A 15,993-nucleotide genomic window follows, 5' to 3' on the forward strand; every position below is an offset into this window, starting at 1 on the left:
CCATTTAATGCTACGGTTTAGTGGTATTTCTCTTTACTTGTAAGTGAGAGGTCTTAGGTTCGATTCTCAAAGGTGAATTTGAATTACATTATTATTAGCTCATTACGAGATTAAGTCCATCCATTTTTCATTAGTGTAATATTATTTGTTAATGCATGAGTGGAGCCATAATTTGGAAGAAAGAAATGTCACCATTAAATTCACCATAAATTAAGCCCAATAACTGTCGACTGCAACATTGATAAGTAAGAACATGTATCTCCATAGTCCAAGTCCACAATAGTTCTGGACCTCTCATGTTGAGCTACTTTTTCTAAACCACCCTGATGCCTTAGTAAGTTTAAAGAACTAGTAATTAAACTCTTTTTTAACTTCTTTTGCACCTATGTTTAGTCTTATTTTTTGTTTCCATTTAATTTATGCAATATGACGATCATAAATAAAGTGGGTGTGTGAAAAAAATAAAAAGAATGTGTGAAAATCACCTCTCCAAATTTAACTAGGGATATAAATGTTGTGAATTTCATCATGTTTAAGTTGGGTTTGTTAAAATTTTGTAAAAGCTCAACTTGGTTGGCTCGTTTATTTTTGAGCCGATCTCAAGCGGAGTAAAAAATAAAAGTCAAACACGAGCTAATTTACAACAATGAGAGGGTCTGCTTGTATAACATTTTCAAGCTTCTTATTAACGAGCTACTCACGTGCTTTATGATTTGGGTATGTCTAAGTCAAGCTTGGCTTGTTTCTTAAACAAGTTGAATGCTCAATATAGCAAGAGAAGATAACATGTTTTAAGTTTTAGTCATTGTCTTCATAATCTAGTGATGCATTACCTCTCTTGGTGTTCAAATTCATAACAGTGGCGGATTTAGGATTTGAACCACGCAAAAAAATTCAGTTTATTCACTAAGGCATTTCTTCGAACAATTGTTGTCAGCTGAACCATGTTGCACACATGTCAACATATATCGACATACGCCAAAGCAATCTAATGAATGCTATCGAGAGAATTTGTCGAGTGCATTTGATGCAACCTACTAAGTGTTGCCGAAATATGCTTAGCATACATTACATCAAATACTTGCTGGGCACAAAAGGGACCTATACCAAACATTCGAAGAGTTCTCGGAAAACCTTCACATGTATATTTTTCGGACTCTAGGTGGTCTTGGGACCACCTTGGTCCCAACGTGCATCCACCACTAATTCATAGTAATACTTTTGACCACTACTCACTTTTCAAGGTACTTTATACCAGCTCCAATATAATTTTTTTGTTACTGAAAAATGTGAGATCAAACTTAAAATATGGGTGAAACAAAATTTAATCACAACTTTGATCAGCTCACCCAATGATGCTAAGACTCTACTCTTGATGCCTTAGTATCCAACACTCCAAAGATTTGCATCACAAAATAAATTATGGTCAAGATTGTTTTTGAGAAATAGATTTTTTTTTTTTTTGGTTCAAATAGAAAAAGAAAATTGTTAAGATTATCAAATGCCTTTGTTCCCAAGAAAATGCTGAGATGGCAAACTACTAAACTGACCAACCGTATTATCTTAACAAATAGTACCCATGTAGACATGTAAATTTTGTTGCATGCAAATGATGCATCATAAAGTTTCATGTGGCATATGACTCATCACAAATGAACAAGTCAACAATGACATGTGACACAAGTCAAGCAAAGAAAGCTCAAAAACATTCCCAAAAATCGGCCAAAAAGGGGAAATACCCCTTAAAATTGGCAAGGGGTCCAAATTGCTCCCAAAACCGGAAAGAAAGCTAAAATATCTTCACAAAACAAGCAAGAATTGAAGATTGCTCGCAAAATAGGCAAGAAAGCCCTATAGATTTCAGCCAAGCAAGGGAAAGTGGCTGAAAACAAGACACAAAACATGCCTAAATTCTCTCATGGACAAATCAAGACACAAATCAAAGGCAAATCCACCCAAAGGCATGGCTTTGGAAGTCTATAAATACAAGGTCCCAAGACAAGCATAAGGTCGACAATTTCTATATTCCAAGGCCGAAATTCTCACATTGAGAAGAACCTCTGCCAAAACTTTGAAGACTAATACACTGCCGAAGCTCTCTTCAAAGAACGCACAACCAAAGCCGAACCTTTCTTTCGACCAAAACCAAAGCATTCCCTTGAAGAATCAACAAGCACCGATTCCTTCAAGACTTTTGTTGCATGCTTAAAACTTGTAACGACATTCGATTCAAGATCAAGTCGTCAAGACCCTTGAGCCAACGAAATCCTACATCAACATTACCTTTGCCGCAGCTTTGAGGTGAAGACTATCTACGCATTGTTTCAAGCTCAAAACTTGAAGCAATTGTTCAATCGTTCATCCAAGATCAAGTCATCGCGACCCTTGGATCAACAACCTATGCATCTACATCAAATTTAAAGACTGAATCAGAGGAAAATTGTAAACAAAGATTGTAACCCTACAAATTCATCAATACAAATCTATTTTGTACACGTGTTCTCGTTTCATGCGTTATAGAATTTTTGTGTTTACAACCTAATCCTAATTATGCTTAAGTAAAAAAATTACCCCTAACTGCAATAGGAAAACCCTAAAAAAAACAGAGAGCAGTAAACAATCACATGCCTCGTCCTAAAGTCGCTCTCAATGCCTCACCATTGAACCTTTCACAAGACAACTCTTTAAAACTTAACTTTTCTAGTGTTAGGATCGGCTGCCAAGTCTAAATCAGAGAATGCAGTAATAGACTGATCTAAGGATGCAGAATATGTAAGACCACAATTGATAGTACCTTGGACATATCGAAGAATCCGTTTCACTAGAACATAATGGCTTAACCGTGACCACACATCACAGGAGGGCATAGGAAGAGTATGGAAATGGAAGGGCAGACAATTCACCTCCATAGATATATACGACAATGAGGGACCTACACCAATGACAGTACGCCCAGTATAATCAAGCAGTCTCACAAAACCTTCAATTACATCTGAAAACGATTTGTCCGCGGATCCCATTATCAAGCAGTCTCACAAAACCTTACTATGATTTATGATCGTCCCTCATAGTCGTCCACAAATTCCATTATCAAGAAGTGTATCCATAGCCTCTTGTACGTATTTCTCAATAGCTACCAGTCAGCCAAGACTCATTGTTTTGAAAGCTACGAATTTATAACAAAACATGTAGAAGCAGGCCGCTAAAGGAGAAGTGCATAAATTGGTTGCCTTGCCAAGCTAAACAGCTAAACTCAATGGATGGGACTCAATGGGAGGGACCGGGGAGAGATGTTTGAGACCTCATCACCTCCCTTACATGGCTAAAGGCCCTACTTGGAGAGAGTTCTCTGGGGATAAGGAACCCAGTTATTTCTTTCCTCACACGATGAACATAGACACACAAGCAATTGACAGAGAATGAAGCGCATCATATACAGTCTCGCCTTTTTCTTCGGATAAGTTAACAGAAGCAACTGCTTTGATATAGTAACATCTATGAACTCCCTGTCAGTAACACACGATTTGCAAAAGCTGACATCAAGCAGACGAGTTCAACACACAACCAACGTACCCAAAACATGAAAATTCTTGATTTTGCTATCAATATATAATGTGGTATGCAGAACACTCGATGAAAGTGCTAATGCTATTCCAGCCCTCTCAATATGAACGATGCTCACAACAGAAATAAACATAGTTTCATCTCGTCCCATATTAAAGATTCAATGGATTCAACTTCAATTTCACATCCAACACTTCAAATTGAAGACCAGGTAACTTTATCACAGTAAGAGATCACGTAAACACAATAAAACAAAACCAAACAACACAAATTTGATACGCCACGTAATTTACAAAAAAAAGAAGAAGAATTGAGCTGCAAATTACCAGAAAACACAAGTCCCAGCTCCCCCCTTGTAGCCCACAAGCACTTTCGCCTTCTCCTTCTCCTGCACAATGTACTCCTGAATTCGCTTAGCTTTCTCTGCCATTTCCGCAATTGCCTCCTCCGTCTCATCAATGATCTGTTGTGGAAAATTCCTCTCCAAATAATCAAACCACTCCCCAAGCGTCATCTTCTCCGAGTCACAGCTCTCATTTACACCCGAACCACTCCCACTTCCATTGACACCGATTTCACCACTTCCACTTCCTTTCTCACCCTTTTCACCACTCCCACTTCCATATTTACCCTTTTCGCCACTCTCTCCTCTAACATTAAACTCTCTATCTGCCTCTTCATGTCTCTCTTCCTCCAAATTCAGCCCTTTCGAAGCCTCTTCCTCCTTAACATCAAGCTTATCACACACCGGTACCTCCTCCGGTACATTTTTCCTCCTCCTTGCACCGACATGGGTCCTTTTCGGCTCAACGTTCACTCCTTCACTATCTACACCAGAGTTCTCTGGAATCTTCCCCAATTCCTCAATCCTGGAGCTCCGAGTTTGCCTCGTACTCACCTGCCGTGCCAAGTTTTCCTCCGCAGTCTTCTCCTCCGCAGCTTCACTCTTCAAAACCCTAGCTCTGGGCGGTCGGCCCCTCCCTCGTTTCCCTGCGACCTCAATTTCCTCAACATTCGCTCTCTCCACCTCCGCTTTCTCCTCGCCCTCCTTCGCAACCCTACCTCTCCGTCCCCGACTCTCCGAAACCGGCACCGCAGTAGCTTCCGCTGCGGCCGCCGCACGCCTAGGGTTCCGTCTCAGCCGGGTCTCTTCGTAGCCGGCGATCTTCACCTCGACGGAAGTGTACTCACCGATTTTGATTTCGTCGCCGTCGGTGAGATCCACGGGCGTATTTGGGGGAATATCCGACCCATTCAAAACAGTGCCGTTTGAGGAGTCGAGGTCTCGGAGAACCCATTTGCCTGATTCAGATTCGATGGAGAGGTGCTTGGAGGAAATGCCGGAGTCTTTGATCGGGAGGTTGTTGCCCCGAACAACGCGGCCGATTCGGACCTTGGATCCGGGTACGAATTCTAGGGTTTCGCCCTTCCGCGGACCTTGAACCATTACCAGTTTGAGAGCTGAAGGCTCCATTTTTGGCAGAGAAGAAAGGAGGGAAAAGTTGAGTTTTTGAAATGCTTTTTAGAGTGAAATACAGGCACGCAGAAATGCTTTCAAATATTTTGAGGTTTTTCTCTCTCTCTTCCGCAAATTTATGATCCAAAGCTAAATTCCTTTTTTGTCCTCACAACATAGATATAAATGTAACAAAATTCATAGCTACGTTCTAGAATTCGATTTGGATCTTACTTTGCCAAATTCAAAAGTCGAAACTTCACTTTTTGAAACTCAAAATTTGTTTTATTTTGTCTCTTGAAACTCAATTTTGATCTCATTTTGCCCTTGAAACTCAAAAATCGTAATTTACTCTATAAAACTCAAAATTTGTTATACCCTACTTTAATTCTAACCTGTGAGTTGGATTTGAAAGCAACAGACTAATCAATTTTTTTTTTTCTATTATTTTCCATCTTTGCGACTCAAGCACAGCCACATTCTTATTTTATTATTTTAAACTTAATTGTTAAATGTTAACGCATAGTAGAGATTTATAATCAAATTCATTAGCACATGTAGCATAACCTTATTAGGTGGTGGGTCACACATGTTTGGCGATTTTTGAATTTCAAGAAGAATAGAGTCCATAAGTCATAGTAAACGAATTTTAAGTTTCAAGAAGTAAAGTGATGAGTCTTTTCAATTGTAGAGCCATCCAAATCAAGTTCTATGGGTGTGGCTAAAGATAAGCAAAAAAAAAAAAAAGTTTGTGGTAACCACCGGACAACGGCAGTCGGAAGTTAAATTTTGATGACTTTGTTAAGAGGTCTAGCAGACGCTGGATGTGTAGAAATTTTCTATGGTCATGACAACAAGCTAGTTAGGCCAAACCATTGAGCCGGAATCCCGCTTCTAGGGCCAAAAAAACCTCCACCCCATCTCAATCAGCTTCTGCCGCTCTCCCAATTCAAAATCGGAAATTCACAAAACCATTCTTGTAAGAAGATTATGTACAGTCACTACAAGAAGTGTTTGTTTTGTACGGAAAGTTATGCATAAAGTTCATTCCTTTCAATATGTGCTTCACATTCACCCCAAAAGAAGTTCGTAAAAAGAAAACAGTCAAAACAGATGAGCATGAGTTAGTAACAATTTAAACGCCGGTAAAAAAATTTCACGATAGGTACACTTACTGGGAGGGAAACCTCTCGTTTTGGCGAGGACAAGGATGATGTCACAGAAACTTCCAAGTGGGGCGCGTGGCACTTGTCAAAGGCATTCCAATCTCTAAGACGCCCTTCATCCATTTAACCCGGCTTACAAGTTCCTCCAAGTCCAGAATTGCAGCTTCTAATGTATCAGACTTCGTCGAATTTAAAACTATGTTCCCATCCGTTTTCATTTTCTTCAACGACACATTGTTGTCAACTCTATCTTCTCCGGTTGCACTTCTTTGCATCCCCTTTGGCTCACTTTTAACATGCGAACTTGAAACACTATCTGAGCAACTTGCCTTCGCAATCCCACTATCTGCCATATCGGATCCAACATTTACATCTGGTGGTGGCTTCTCCGTAGTTTTTATAGTGCCTAGAGGTTGCTTTGCCATTTCCTCTAATCCTTTAGGAGGTTGCAATGAGCTAGCAGACACGTGAGAAGAAGGTGAACGATGTGATGCTGTAGCAAAAGCTTGGAGACACCTACTTTCATCACCCACAGCATGGGCTGTACAGCTTGGAACTTCCCCTGCAACAACAATAATCCCCTCTCAATCAGATCCATCCTGCTGGACAGAGAAATGAAAGACAAGATTCAAGAGAGGAAGTTAGGGTAACATTATATGTACCCTTCATCTTCTTCAAAATCATGGATAACTAACCAAAATTTCACTAGAACATTCTTATAGCCCTTGATCTGCTTTTCTTCTACAACTACTTGATATGGCACCATTTTATTGGTTATTCAAACGCTTCATACTTAGATCTGACTTCACCTCTCCACATCAGCCTTAACTGTGGGGGAATGGGACCGAGAAACGTATAATGTTCGTTCCTTGGATACTTAGAACCCATAATTTGTGTTCAACATTGCATATACCGTCAAAAGAAAAAACATTACATAACCTACAACAACATTAATACAGCACAAATCCAGTGTTCAACTACAGCTGGCCAAGTAACTTAAAAAGACAACACCACGATTGTGGGTAGACTGGTATAGCTTACAGCTTTCACTACAATCTCTGTATGGGTTCTACCTCTTGGATAACTAAAAGGTCAAAATCTTATTATGTATTAAGTCCCTTACCAACTCATCCTTTCAACTTTATTTTCTTGATACTGAGGATATATATTTCGCATTCATAACTCTCAAAGCAGCCTTTACTATTTTACTAATCAACTTCTTATTGCTCATCCAAAAAGGAGCTCTGTTTTTGCCAATTTGAGGCGTATTGAGTTGCATCTGAAACCCTTCAAACAGGATTGACAATCCCCAAAACCAACAAGGCTTGAGAAGATGTATGACTGTAGCAAACACTGAAGTTTCCAGAAGCAACCGTATTCTATCGAATTACAAAATTGTTTCCAGCCGTACTATCTGATTTGAATCTTTCTTCGTCAATTGGAGTTTAATTATTTACCAGGTTATAAACTGGCCAGCTATAAGTTAATAACTAAGATCAAATCACCACCTCATAGTCCTATGGAAAATATCATTTCCCTTAGGATCCATCTATTAGGAGCAAAAGAAATGGACCATTGCCTCCAACAGTACTACCAAAGAAAAAAAAAATTCAATAACATGATGTACAAGTATCCATCTCCAATGGCTCCAATTTTATTTTATCTCAGTCAATTGTCACAAGCCCTAGATGTTGAGGTCAGAAGGCTAATAGAAAATAATAACATGCATGCATGTATATACGTTGTTGAGAAAATATGTATTCGTAATTGATTACCAGGCTTCATTACTCGAGCACAAGGATGCACATGTTCACCCTCCTGCGACCAAAAAGGCATTTCAAAAAAATTCAGAAATTGAAGGATAAAAGAATTGTTTAGGACAGAATTTCATTTCTTATTAGGACAGAAAGCATCAAAACCTGCATGGTAGAAGAACCACCTAAAAACAAGGTAGAAGTAGCTTTAAAATATCAATACAAAATTGCCCTAACACTACAAACATCGGTGACAAAATGGAATCTTTTTTAGCCAAAGGATTGCAGCATTTATCATGAATCAGGATGATGGCCTGGCATTCATTTTTAGAAAGACATGAGGTATTGTTTCAACCCCAATGAAAAAGAAATATAACAAAAATTTGACGTATTTTTTTCAACAAAAGAATGCTAGAAGGTTAATACCCAAAGTGCAACACCAAATTAACAATGAGAGAGTAGTCAGCAAAAAGAAAACAGTTTTGTAACTTCACAATTGATTTCATGCATGGCATTCATTTTTAAATGCCAATTTCCTGAAGTGGCACGTCATCATCATCAGGTGATGGGAATGTGGATGCTCCTTGTCAGTTTCTGACAGTTCAAGCTGATCGAAGGTAGTATTTGAAACAAATGGAGAAGCTGGAATGACTGCTTAAGCAACAAATTTCTTGCTTAAGCAAGCCAACTAATTGAGCTCAACTCAGTTATTAATCAATTTAAAGTTTGGCAGTAATATCTGATAATTCCTCTTAAACAGGAAAAAAAAAGATGCAGAAATATGAATGGGCTGCAGGTACCATGGGTGTGGGTACTGTCCAACCATTCTCTGGAGACCAATCCAAGGATGGGCGCAATTCCTTGGAAGAAACTTCATAGGAATATCCTTCACCATCTGGAGGAGGTGGCAAATCAAACTGGAAAAACATAGAGAATACCAATTAGTAAATAGAAGCTCTCTTCACATCAAAGTAACTATAATTGAAGCAAGAAAATGCAGCTACATCTCAGTTGCACTAAACAAACATATTGCTTTCTCCTGATGCAAGAGTGTTATATGTAAGTTAACTCAGGAGCTCAAGTAACATCGTGTATTGCATGGATTTGTTATGAAGAATGAGAGGTCATAAAATAGGGCATGTGATTATTGGAGTTATAACATTTATTAACAGTGAGCAATTTGAAGGGGGGGGAATGCTTAACGCCTCATACAATGAACACATTGAGAACAAGCATACTAGAGTAAGCATTAATATGTTGAGAGATACAAAACCCACCTTAAAGCTCTCATTCCCCAATATTTCTGTTATTCTTCCAGACCAATAACAACCATCCTTCCACCAATCAACTAAATCTCCCACTTTCCAATCATCGTTGACAATAACCACCACTTCTGCTCTGGTATTGGCATCAGGTATTGTACTTCTATTATAGATGGGAGGAAACTGAGGACGCAACATCAATTGCACTTTTAATGACTTTGACTTCTTACCAACACCAGGGATTTTTTGATATACTCTTGTCCACTTCACTTCTGCAGATAAGAGCAACAATATGCAGAAATAAAAAACATCAGTCTCACTAAAATATTTATTAAACTTGATAACCAAGAGGAAAATAATTCTTCAGAGATATATATAGAAACTAGGCAATGACTACCAGTGCTCTTGGTAATATTCTCTCTTTGTTTTCCATTCAAAACAAGTAACAATAAAAGTAGCACACTCTCGTAACGAGGAATCATACATGCATTTCACATACCATGTTGTTCTGGTATGAGCATTCTTACATAGTAATTACTTTAAAATACTTTTTTTAAAAGAATTGGTCAATGTGCAATTCTTACATGCCCTACAATCAAAGTGCACTTGATAATGTACAGGTCTATTAATATTTTTTTCTTTAGAAAAGAACAGGTCAATTAATAAACACAACAAACATAGAACAAAAGAGAATAAGAGTCTGTTATTTATACTGCCAACCAAAACTGTTTGAGACACCACGACCCAAAACATAGTGAACTTTAATACCGGAGCTAGCTGATGATATTGCCACATTTAGCATTAATATGTTGATGTGGTCTATGGTCTTTGATGTGATCGAGGGCTCTATTTGAGCTGTCCAGTATTAATTACTAAGTTGTAATTAAGCTAATGATTAAATAGTCCATTTAGTTGAAGATTAAGTCAGCTGTATTAATCATTGAGTATAAATATGATCACTACAGTACGGAGATGTTTTATGTAATCATTTTACTAGTAATGAAATTCTGATTCTTGTTGTTGCTTGCTCGTGCTTTCTACAATGAAGGTTTTCTGATTTCTCATTCATGGTATTGAAGCAGATAGGTCCACATATCCGCATAAAGCTCAAAGGCTGCACATGCTCCACATCACCCAATATGTGTTATCCATGTGTTTGGCTTGAGTGTTGCCACACGTGAAGGCACGTGTGAGTGTGAAGTGTTGTCCCACATCAGAAAGCTAACAGACCTTGCATGTGTTTACAAGGAGTTGCGTCACTCCTCCTGTTGCCAATTGGTTTTAGGGTTCCTTCAAACTTAAGCCCCTCATACATGTGTTTGGCTTAAGTGTTGACACACGTGAAGGCGCGTGTAAGTATGTGAAGTGTTGTCCCAAATCAGAAAGTTAACGGACCTTGCATGTGTTTATAAGGAGTAGGGTCACTCCCCCTGTTGCCAATTGGTTTTACGGTTCCTTCAAACTTAAGCCCCAAAAAATGCTCATACAGGAAACATACCCACAGATATCACTTACTTTCATCAGGAAAGTCAATATACTCCATGCTAGACGACAACCGAGCTTGTCTCAAGCCGTATTCCTTTATCTGGAATATAATAAAAATATTATCAGAGAGCATGGTATCATTTTCTCAAAGATTTTTATACCAAGCATAAACAATGGAACCAACCTCAACCAAATGTATGGAAACAATCTCAAGCTGAAAACATCATATAAATGCAAATATGGGCTTTATAAAAGCAGATGGACACCTTAAACCATAAGTCATTGGAAGTTACATCATACACCCAATTGTTTCAGCAGAGCATCTAATGGTATGAGAAGTAAGAGAAGATTGATGGTAGTATTGGTAAAACCTAACTCTGTATACGTAGAATAATTCAAGGTTGAGAAAAGTAAATCATGCAACACATAGATCTAAAGGCTTAGTTGTAATTGCAAAAATGCTACCTAACATTGCAAAGTAATCAGTTCTTCATTACTGGAAGACGTACAGATTTCATGAAAATAAAAATATGCAAGGAAGCATAGAAGGCTTAAGTAAAAACAACACAAAATCTACATAAAAAGAAAAAAAAATCTTAAAGAAACGGGGAAAAAATACCAACCATAATAATTCTCTTCAACTTACAAAGTTATAATAAACACCACTTTTATTGAAGAAGAAAGAAATACATAACAAGATGGATTCAACTTCCATCAACAGTATTACAGCTAAAAAACAAACACACACCCAAATCTTAACTATCCTTGACAACACTTAGCAAGTAGCAAATCGATCCAGATAGATCTGACTAAGGTACAACATTAAAATCTTTATAGAGTAAAGCCCAAAGTGAGCAAAGAATACAAATCTATACTGCAGTGAACTCAACTAATCCTCCTCCCTATTATCCCAATTTATACCTGCCCCTCAAATAAACTACCATTTCTCTCTGATAATGAATATAGACCATAAAATACCAATGCTTGGTGGTTCAAGTGGTAAGGAGCTTGTTTCCCTTAAGCAAGGTCTCAAGTTCGAGCCTTGTGAATGGAGAAGCCAGCATTGGGAGAGCTTGCCCCCCGAATGGGATCCAACCCTGCTCGAGGGATTAGTCCTCGCCTACGTGTGGGGGATACCCTGCATTTATCCAAAATATAGACCATAAAATACGAGTAGTATCCCCCAGCTGCTCTGCTAGCCTTCTTGAAAAAAATACCATGCCATCCCACCAGACTCTAGGCCACAGAGCATGCAACACTCAAGAGTTCACAGAGAAAGAAAGCAGGAGGCCAACAAGCGTATGAAAACGTATAGTGTAGAAAACGACCAGTCACACATTCATTTGCTTGCAACACATTCAGCACTCATTCATAAGGAATAATCCTTGTTTAATAAAACTTTCCAACATCAGAATCTTTTCTAATGAGAAAGCAAATGCCTAAGCAAAGAATGAGGCCTTTAATTACCTAAATGGTCAGCAACTTCTCCGTGTATGATGTTAAACAGAAAATAAACGAGCCCCTCTCATATATAGTTGAGAACTAATCAGACTTCCTATGTTGTTCGAGCTTTGATCTTAAGGATAAATCAGGAAAAGATTCAATATACTTAACCCAAAAAAACAATAATTCTTATGGAACCCTATACATCTTAGACCACGTATATATTTGCTAGTTTCCTACTTGGGTCTTAGTCATTTGGACTTGCTGCCACCAACGAGAAGCATACCCTTTCAACTAAAATGCTACCAACTTCTCATTCGCATGACATGGAAGAACAATGTATTTAAAATTTCCTTCATGTTTATTTAACCAACCAACTTCCCCTAGTTATTCTCCACTAAATTCTGGTATCTCCACCTTAAATTGCGGTTCTTGAAATCTCTGCCAATAGTTGTCGTTGCAGGAATCTATCTAGAACATGTTGGTCATATGTTTGTGTTGGTTCCTTTGCCTACCAACGATCTTATCTAGTTGACAAATAGTACCAAGATTTTTTAACTCCGAATCTGAAAAGGCGTGATATACTAATACAACAACCAATACTTTGGTAAAAGGCCATAACTTGTCAAAATTCAATCTTCAAAACTGCAGTTTTGTCCCGTTACAATCTACTTAATGTTTACGAAAAAACATGGATGACTCTTTCCATACTCCTAATTAACTTCTTAGCATTCCCACTTCCTAATATTATTTTACAACTATCAACACTGAAAATGAAGAGACGAATACTAGAAACCGAAAACTAGTAATCATAATTGTAAGAAGTAAAATCTTCGAGTTCAAAACACGCTTGGAGCAAAACAAAATTGATCACCAATGGATATTTGCCAGTACTATTAACTGTGATCGTTACCTTACAACGGAACCACGCACCGCGATAACCCGGGATAAACGACCTGCATTCAACCTCTTGGCCAGCTTCAAAAGGTAGGCGATTCATGCCCATGATGATCCGTCAAAAACAATATACCTGCGACATGAGCATTTCTGACTTGCATGCAAATTTTTTGGCGAAAAGGAAAATGCACAATGATTCGAACATAATAGTGAACGATTCACTACGGTAGTACTAAAAATGGGCAATTTCGGCGATATATCGAGAATTTGAGGGATCGACATGGAAAGGGGGTGAAGCCTATTTCTTCACCCTCCATCGCCGATAGTCTGAATTATCAAACCTAATATCGCCAATAACCTGAAATATCGGGAAAATCGTAGTGAAAAGGCCTGAATTTCTGGAGAAATCTGACCTGTATTTCACTGAGCTCTGCGCAAGGAGTTGCAGAGGCGCGTGCCTCGCCGAGGGAGAAGAGCAGCCGCCTGCAACGCTTTTTCTCTATTCAGTCGATACGGCGTCGTCTCTTCGTTTGTTTACTACCATTTACCAAAACGATTATTTTCGTATCTATACTTATGGAGAAGGGGTGGACATTTGAAAGTTGGAACTCAAAACCGAAATCGAAATTATACATATACTAAAACTCAGTTGGCTTAGTACTGTTTTTCAATGTTCATAAACAGTGATTTGACGATTTTGCCCTTTATTTGGTACTCATTCTGAGCTTTTTAACGTGTATTGAAGTATAGATTTACTTATTTGCCCCTCCTATACACGTGTTGCTCATCATGGAAGGCAAGAAGTCTCTCAAGACCCGAACCCCCTGGCCTCCGCAAGAAGGGTCATCTCTCTCTCACACCATTTTTTTTTTTTTTAATTTGTGATCAAATTGCCTTTGCATGAATGCTTGTCTGACATATTTGTTTCGGGTTTGGTTTTTGGGTTCTCTTTTCTTTGTTCAAATTTTTGTGATTTTAATTTTTAAAATGTGGGTTTTCTTTGTTCAATGGTATGGTCCATCTTCAATTTTTTCACCAAAGATCTCTGCAAGCACTGCTTCTTTCTCGGACCATGTACGACTAATCATCAAGTACTCAAGGTATGGATTCATCTCTGAATATCCCATGCAAACTGTTTTCGGTTTTTCATCTGGGTTTTTTGAATTGCAGGAAGTTTGCTTCCGCATGCTCATTGTTTGCTTCCATTTTTCTTGCTTTGGCTTCAAATCGGACACCTAAACCCCTCTACCACTCTCAACACTTTCGATTCCATCCCCCAATTAAGATTACAGGGTGAACTACAATCCTTAAACATACCTTTAGAGGCTTTATTAAAGCAAAGATAAATTGAAAAAAACTAACCGGCTACAAAGTGGAATTGCTATATCTCCTTTAAAATTTGGGTGCTAGCCCTTCCTCCTAGCCTACATAAGATTGACATCGACTTTGTTCTTCTAAATCAAGGATCGACCTAAAGATGTAGGCAAAACTTATAGCTTCTTCAAAGATTGCTAAAGATATGTATATTTTCATCTCTTTTTTCCCTATATGTGTGTGTGACACACACACACACGCACACACATACATACATACATACATATATATATATATATCTTTTTTGTGTTCTATATATAGTCCATATTATTCTAAGCTTTGAGTTAATATCTAAACCATGATTGGCCATGTTGCCTGTTTTATTTTGCATGTGAGAACCAAATGGTTACCAAGTAAATCGATAGAGTTCATACTATTATTTAGTTAATTTAATAAGCATAATAAGATATTAAATGTTATCATCTTTTGTTATGTTTTTGCAAATTCATAGATCATTTGAATTGAATATAATTCCTATAAAGATTATATTATTATCTTATCACAAAAGATTATATCCAAACATGAATCGCAACAATTAGCTTTGATTCATGTTCTAATTAAACAAATATTTATGTTGCAGATTTTAACTTGAATCATCTTTTAATATGTTCAAATTATCTAATATGAACCTATGCATATTGTCATTTCATAGTTATTATAGTTAAGAATTTCTCAATTATGCTCCACTATTGTTTTATAGTGTTTTTGTTGATGTTGGTACACTTATATTACTGTAAAATGAGCTCTTTAGCTAGGTTTGTTTGGCATATGGATAATTTTAATTACTTTAATTGATATGCCCAAGTTACAAATGCGGACTATTAGGGAAAAAAACATTAGTTGTATAATTCCGGGAAAGGTGTAAATGAGAACTATTAGGGAAAAGAATAATAATTGTATAATTTCAGGGCTATGAAGAAGGTTAGAAAAACAATTTTAATCATCCAATTGTATTCAAATTTTCATTTCTATTGGAGCTAAAAACTAACATCACTGAAAGAATGCAATCTTGCTATGCCTTTAGTTTGGATGAGAAAAGCAGTAGCAGTAAGCTTTTTCAATTATTTTCCCTTTCATGTAAATGATACTAGATTAATTCTTTTAAGCGTTTCTGCCAGTGTTTTCCTTACCTATTCATTGTTCATAGAGATCCCTTCTAACTCGAGTGTTTAGAGTCGTACCTTCTATGACTTTTTGCACATAACAAGCTTCACTCTCAACCTCGTTAGGCTTCAATCTACCAATTAATTTAATGTCATGTCTTCTAATTTGTATTAGTTAAGGCTTTCAAAATTAATGTTTGATTTCTACCATTTCTTAGGCTCCATGTGAAGTGTAAAGTGTTATACATGTTAGGTAGAATGAAGAAGTGAATTAGGTACTCTTGAGAATACAGTGGATAAATCCATGAGTGTTAACTTGGTTTTTAGATTGTTTGTTTAGTAATAACGTAGATCTCAATATTCACACCTCCAAAATATTTAACATCATCTACTAACTAAATATTAGATTGCACTGATCTAAATAAGAGCCTATTAAATCTGTTAGTATAAAATAATTGCATGTAATTTCATTTTATTTCTTTGCCTAGG

At 37.5% G+C, this 15,993-nt stretch overlaps 2 protein-coding genes across 2 annotated transcripts; both read right to left on the minus strand.

Moving 5' to 3' along the window:
• Positions 1-1,887: 1,887 nt before the first annotated feature.
• LOC103963668 (FHA domain-containing protein At4g14490) lies at positions 1,888-5,895 on the minus strand. Its single transcript, XM_009376502.3, has 2 exons — positions 3,891-5,895; positions 1,888-2,406 (listed from the first exon to the last, which is right to left on the minus strand). Coding segments are annotated over exons 1-2 (1,149 nt in total). The 5' UTR covers positions 5,039-5,895; the 3' UTR covers positions 1,888-2,405.
• A 142-nt stretch (positions 5,896-6,037) lies between these two features.
• On the minus strand, positions 6,038-13,601 carry LOC103963669. The gene is made up of 7 exons (XM_009376503.2): positions 13,441-13,601; positions 13,044-13,160; positions 10,718-10,787; positions 9,218-9,474; positions 8,741-8,857; positions 7,962-8,004; positions 6,038-6,748 (listed from the first exon to the last, which is right to left on the minus strand). Exons 2-7 carry the CDS (start codon positions 13,134-13,136, stop codon positions 6,237-6,239), a joined length of 1,092 nt encoding a protein of 363 aa, XP_009374778.2. The 5' UTR covers positions 13,137-13,160; positions 13,441-13,601; the 3' UTR covers positions 6,038-6,236.
• Positions 13,602-15,993: the final 2,392 nt, after the last annotated feature.

This window comes from the organism of the source record quoted next, unplaced genomic scaffold, assembly GCF_019419815.1.
Source record: "Pyrus x bretschneideri cultivar Hongxiangsu unplaced genomic scaffold, Pyrus_bretschneideri_v1 Contig21, whole genome shotgun sequence".
In the NCBI taxonomy this organism is placed as follows: Eukaryota; Viridiplantae; Streptophyta; class Magnoliopsida; order Rosales; family Rosaceae; genus Pyrus; species Pyrus x bretschneideri.

Coding starts and splice junctions, on each gene's coding strand:
- LOC103963668 (XM_009376502.3), bottom strand. CDS start 5,038: ATGGAGCCTTCAGCTCTCAAACTGGTAATGGTTCAAGGTCCGCGGAAG.
- LOC103963669 (XM_009376503.2), bottom strand. CDS start 13,136: ATGGGCATGAATCGCCTACCTTTTGAAGCTGGCCAAGAGGTTGAATGC. Junction 9,475..10,717: donor TATTGACTTTCCTGATGAAA/GTAAGTGATATC, acceptor TCTTATCTGCAG/AAGTGAAGTGGACAAGAGTA. Junction 6,749..7,961: donor TGCTCGAGTAATGAAGCCTG/GTAATCAATTAC, acceptor TTGTTGTTGCAG/GGGAAGTTCCAAGCTGTACA.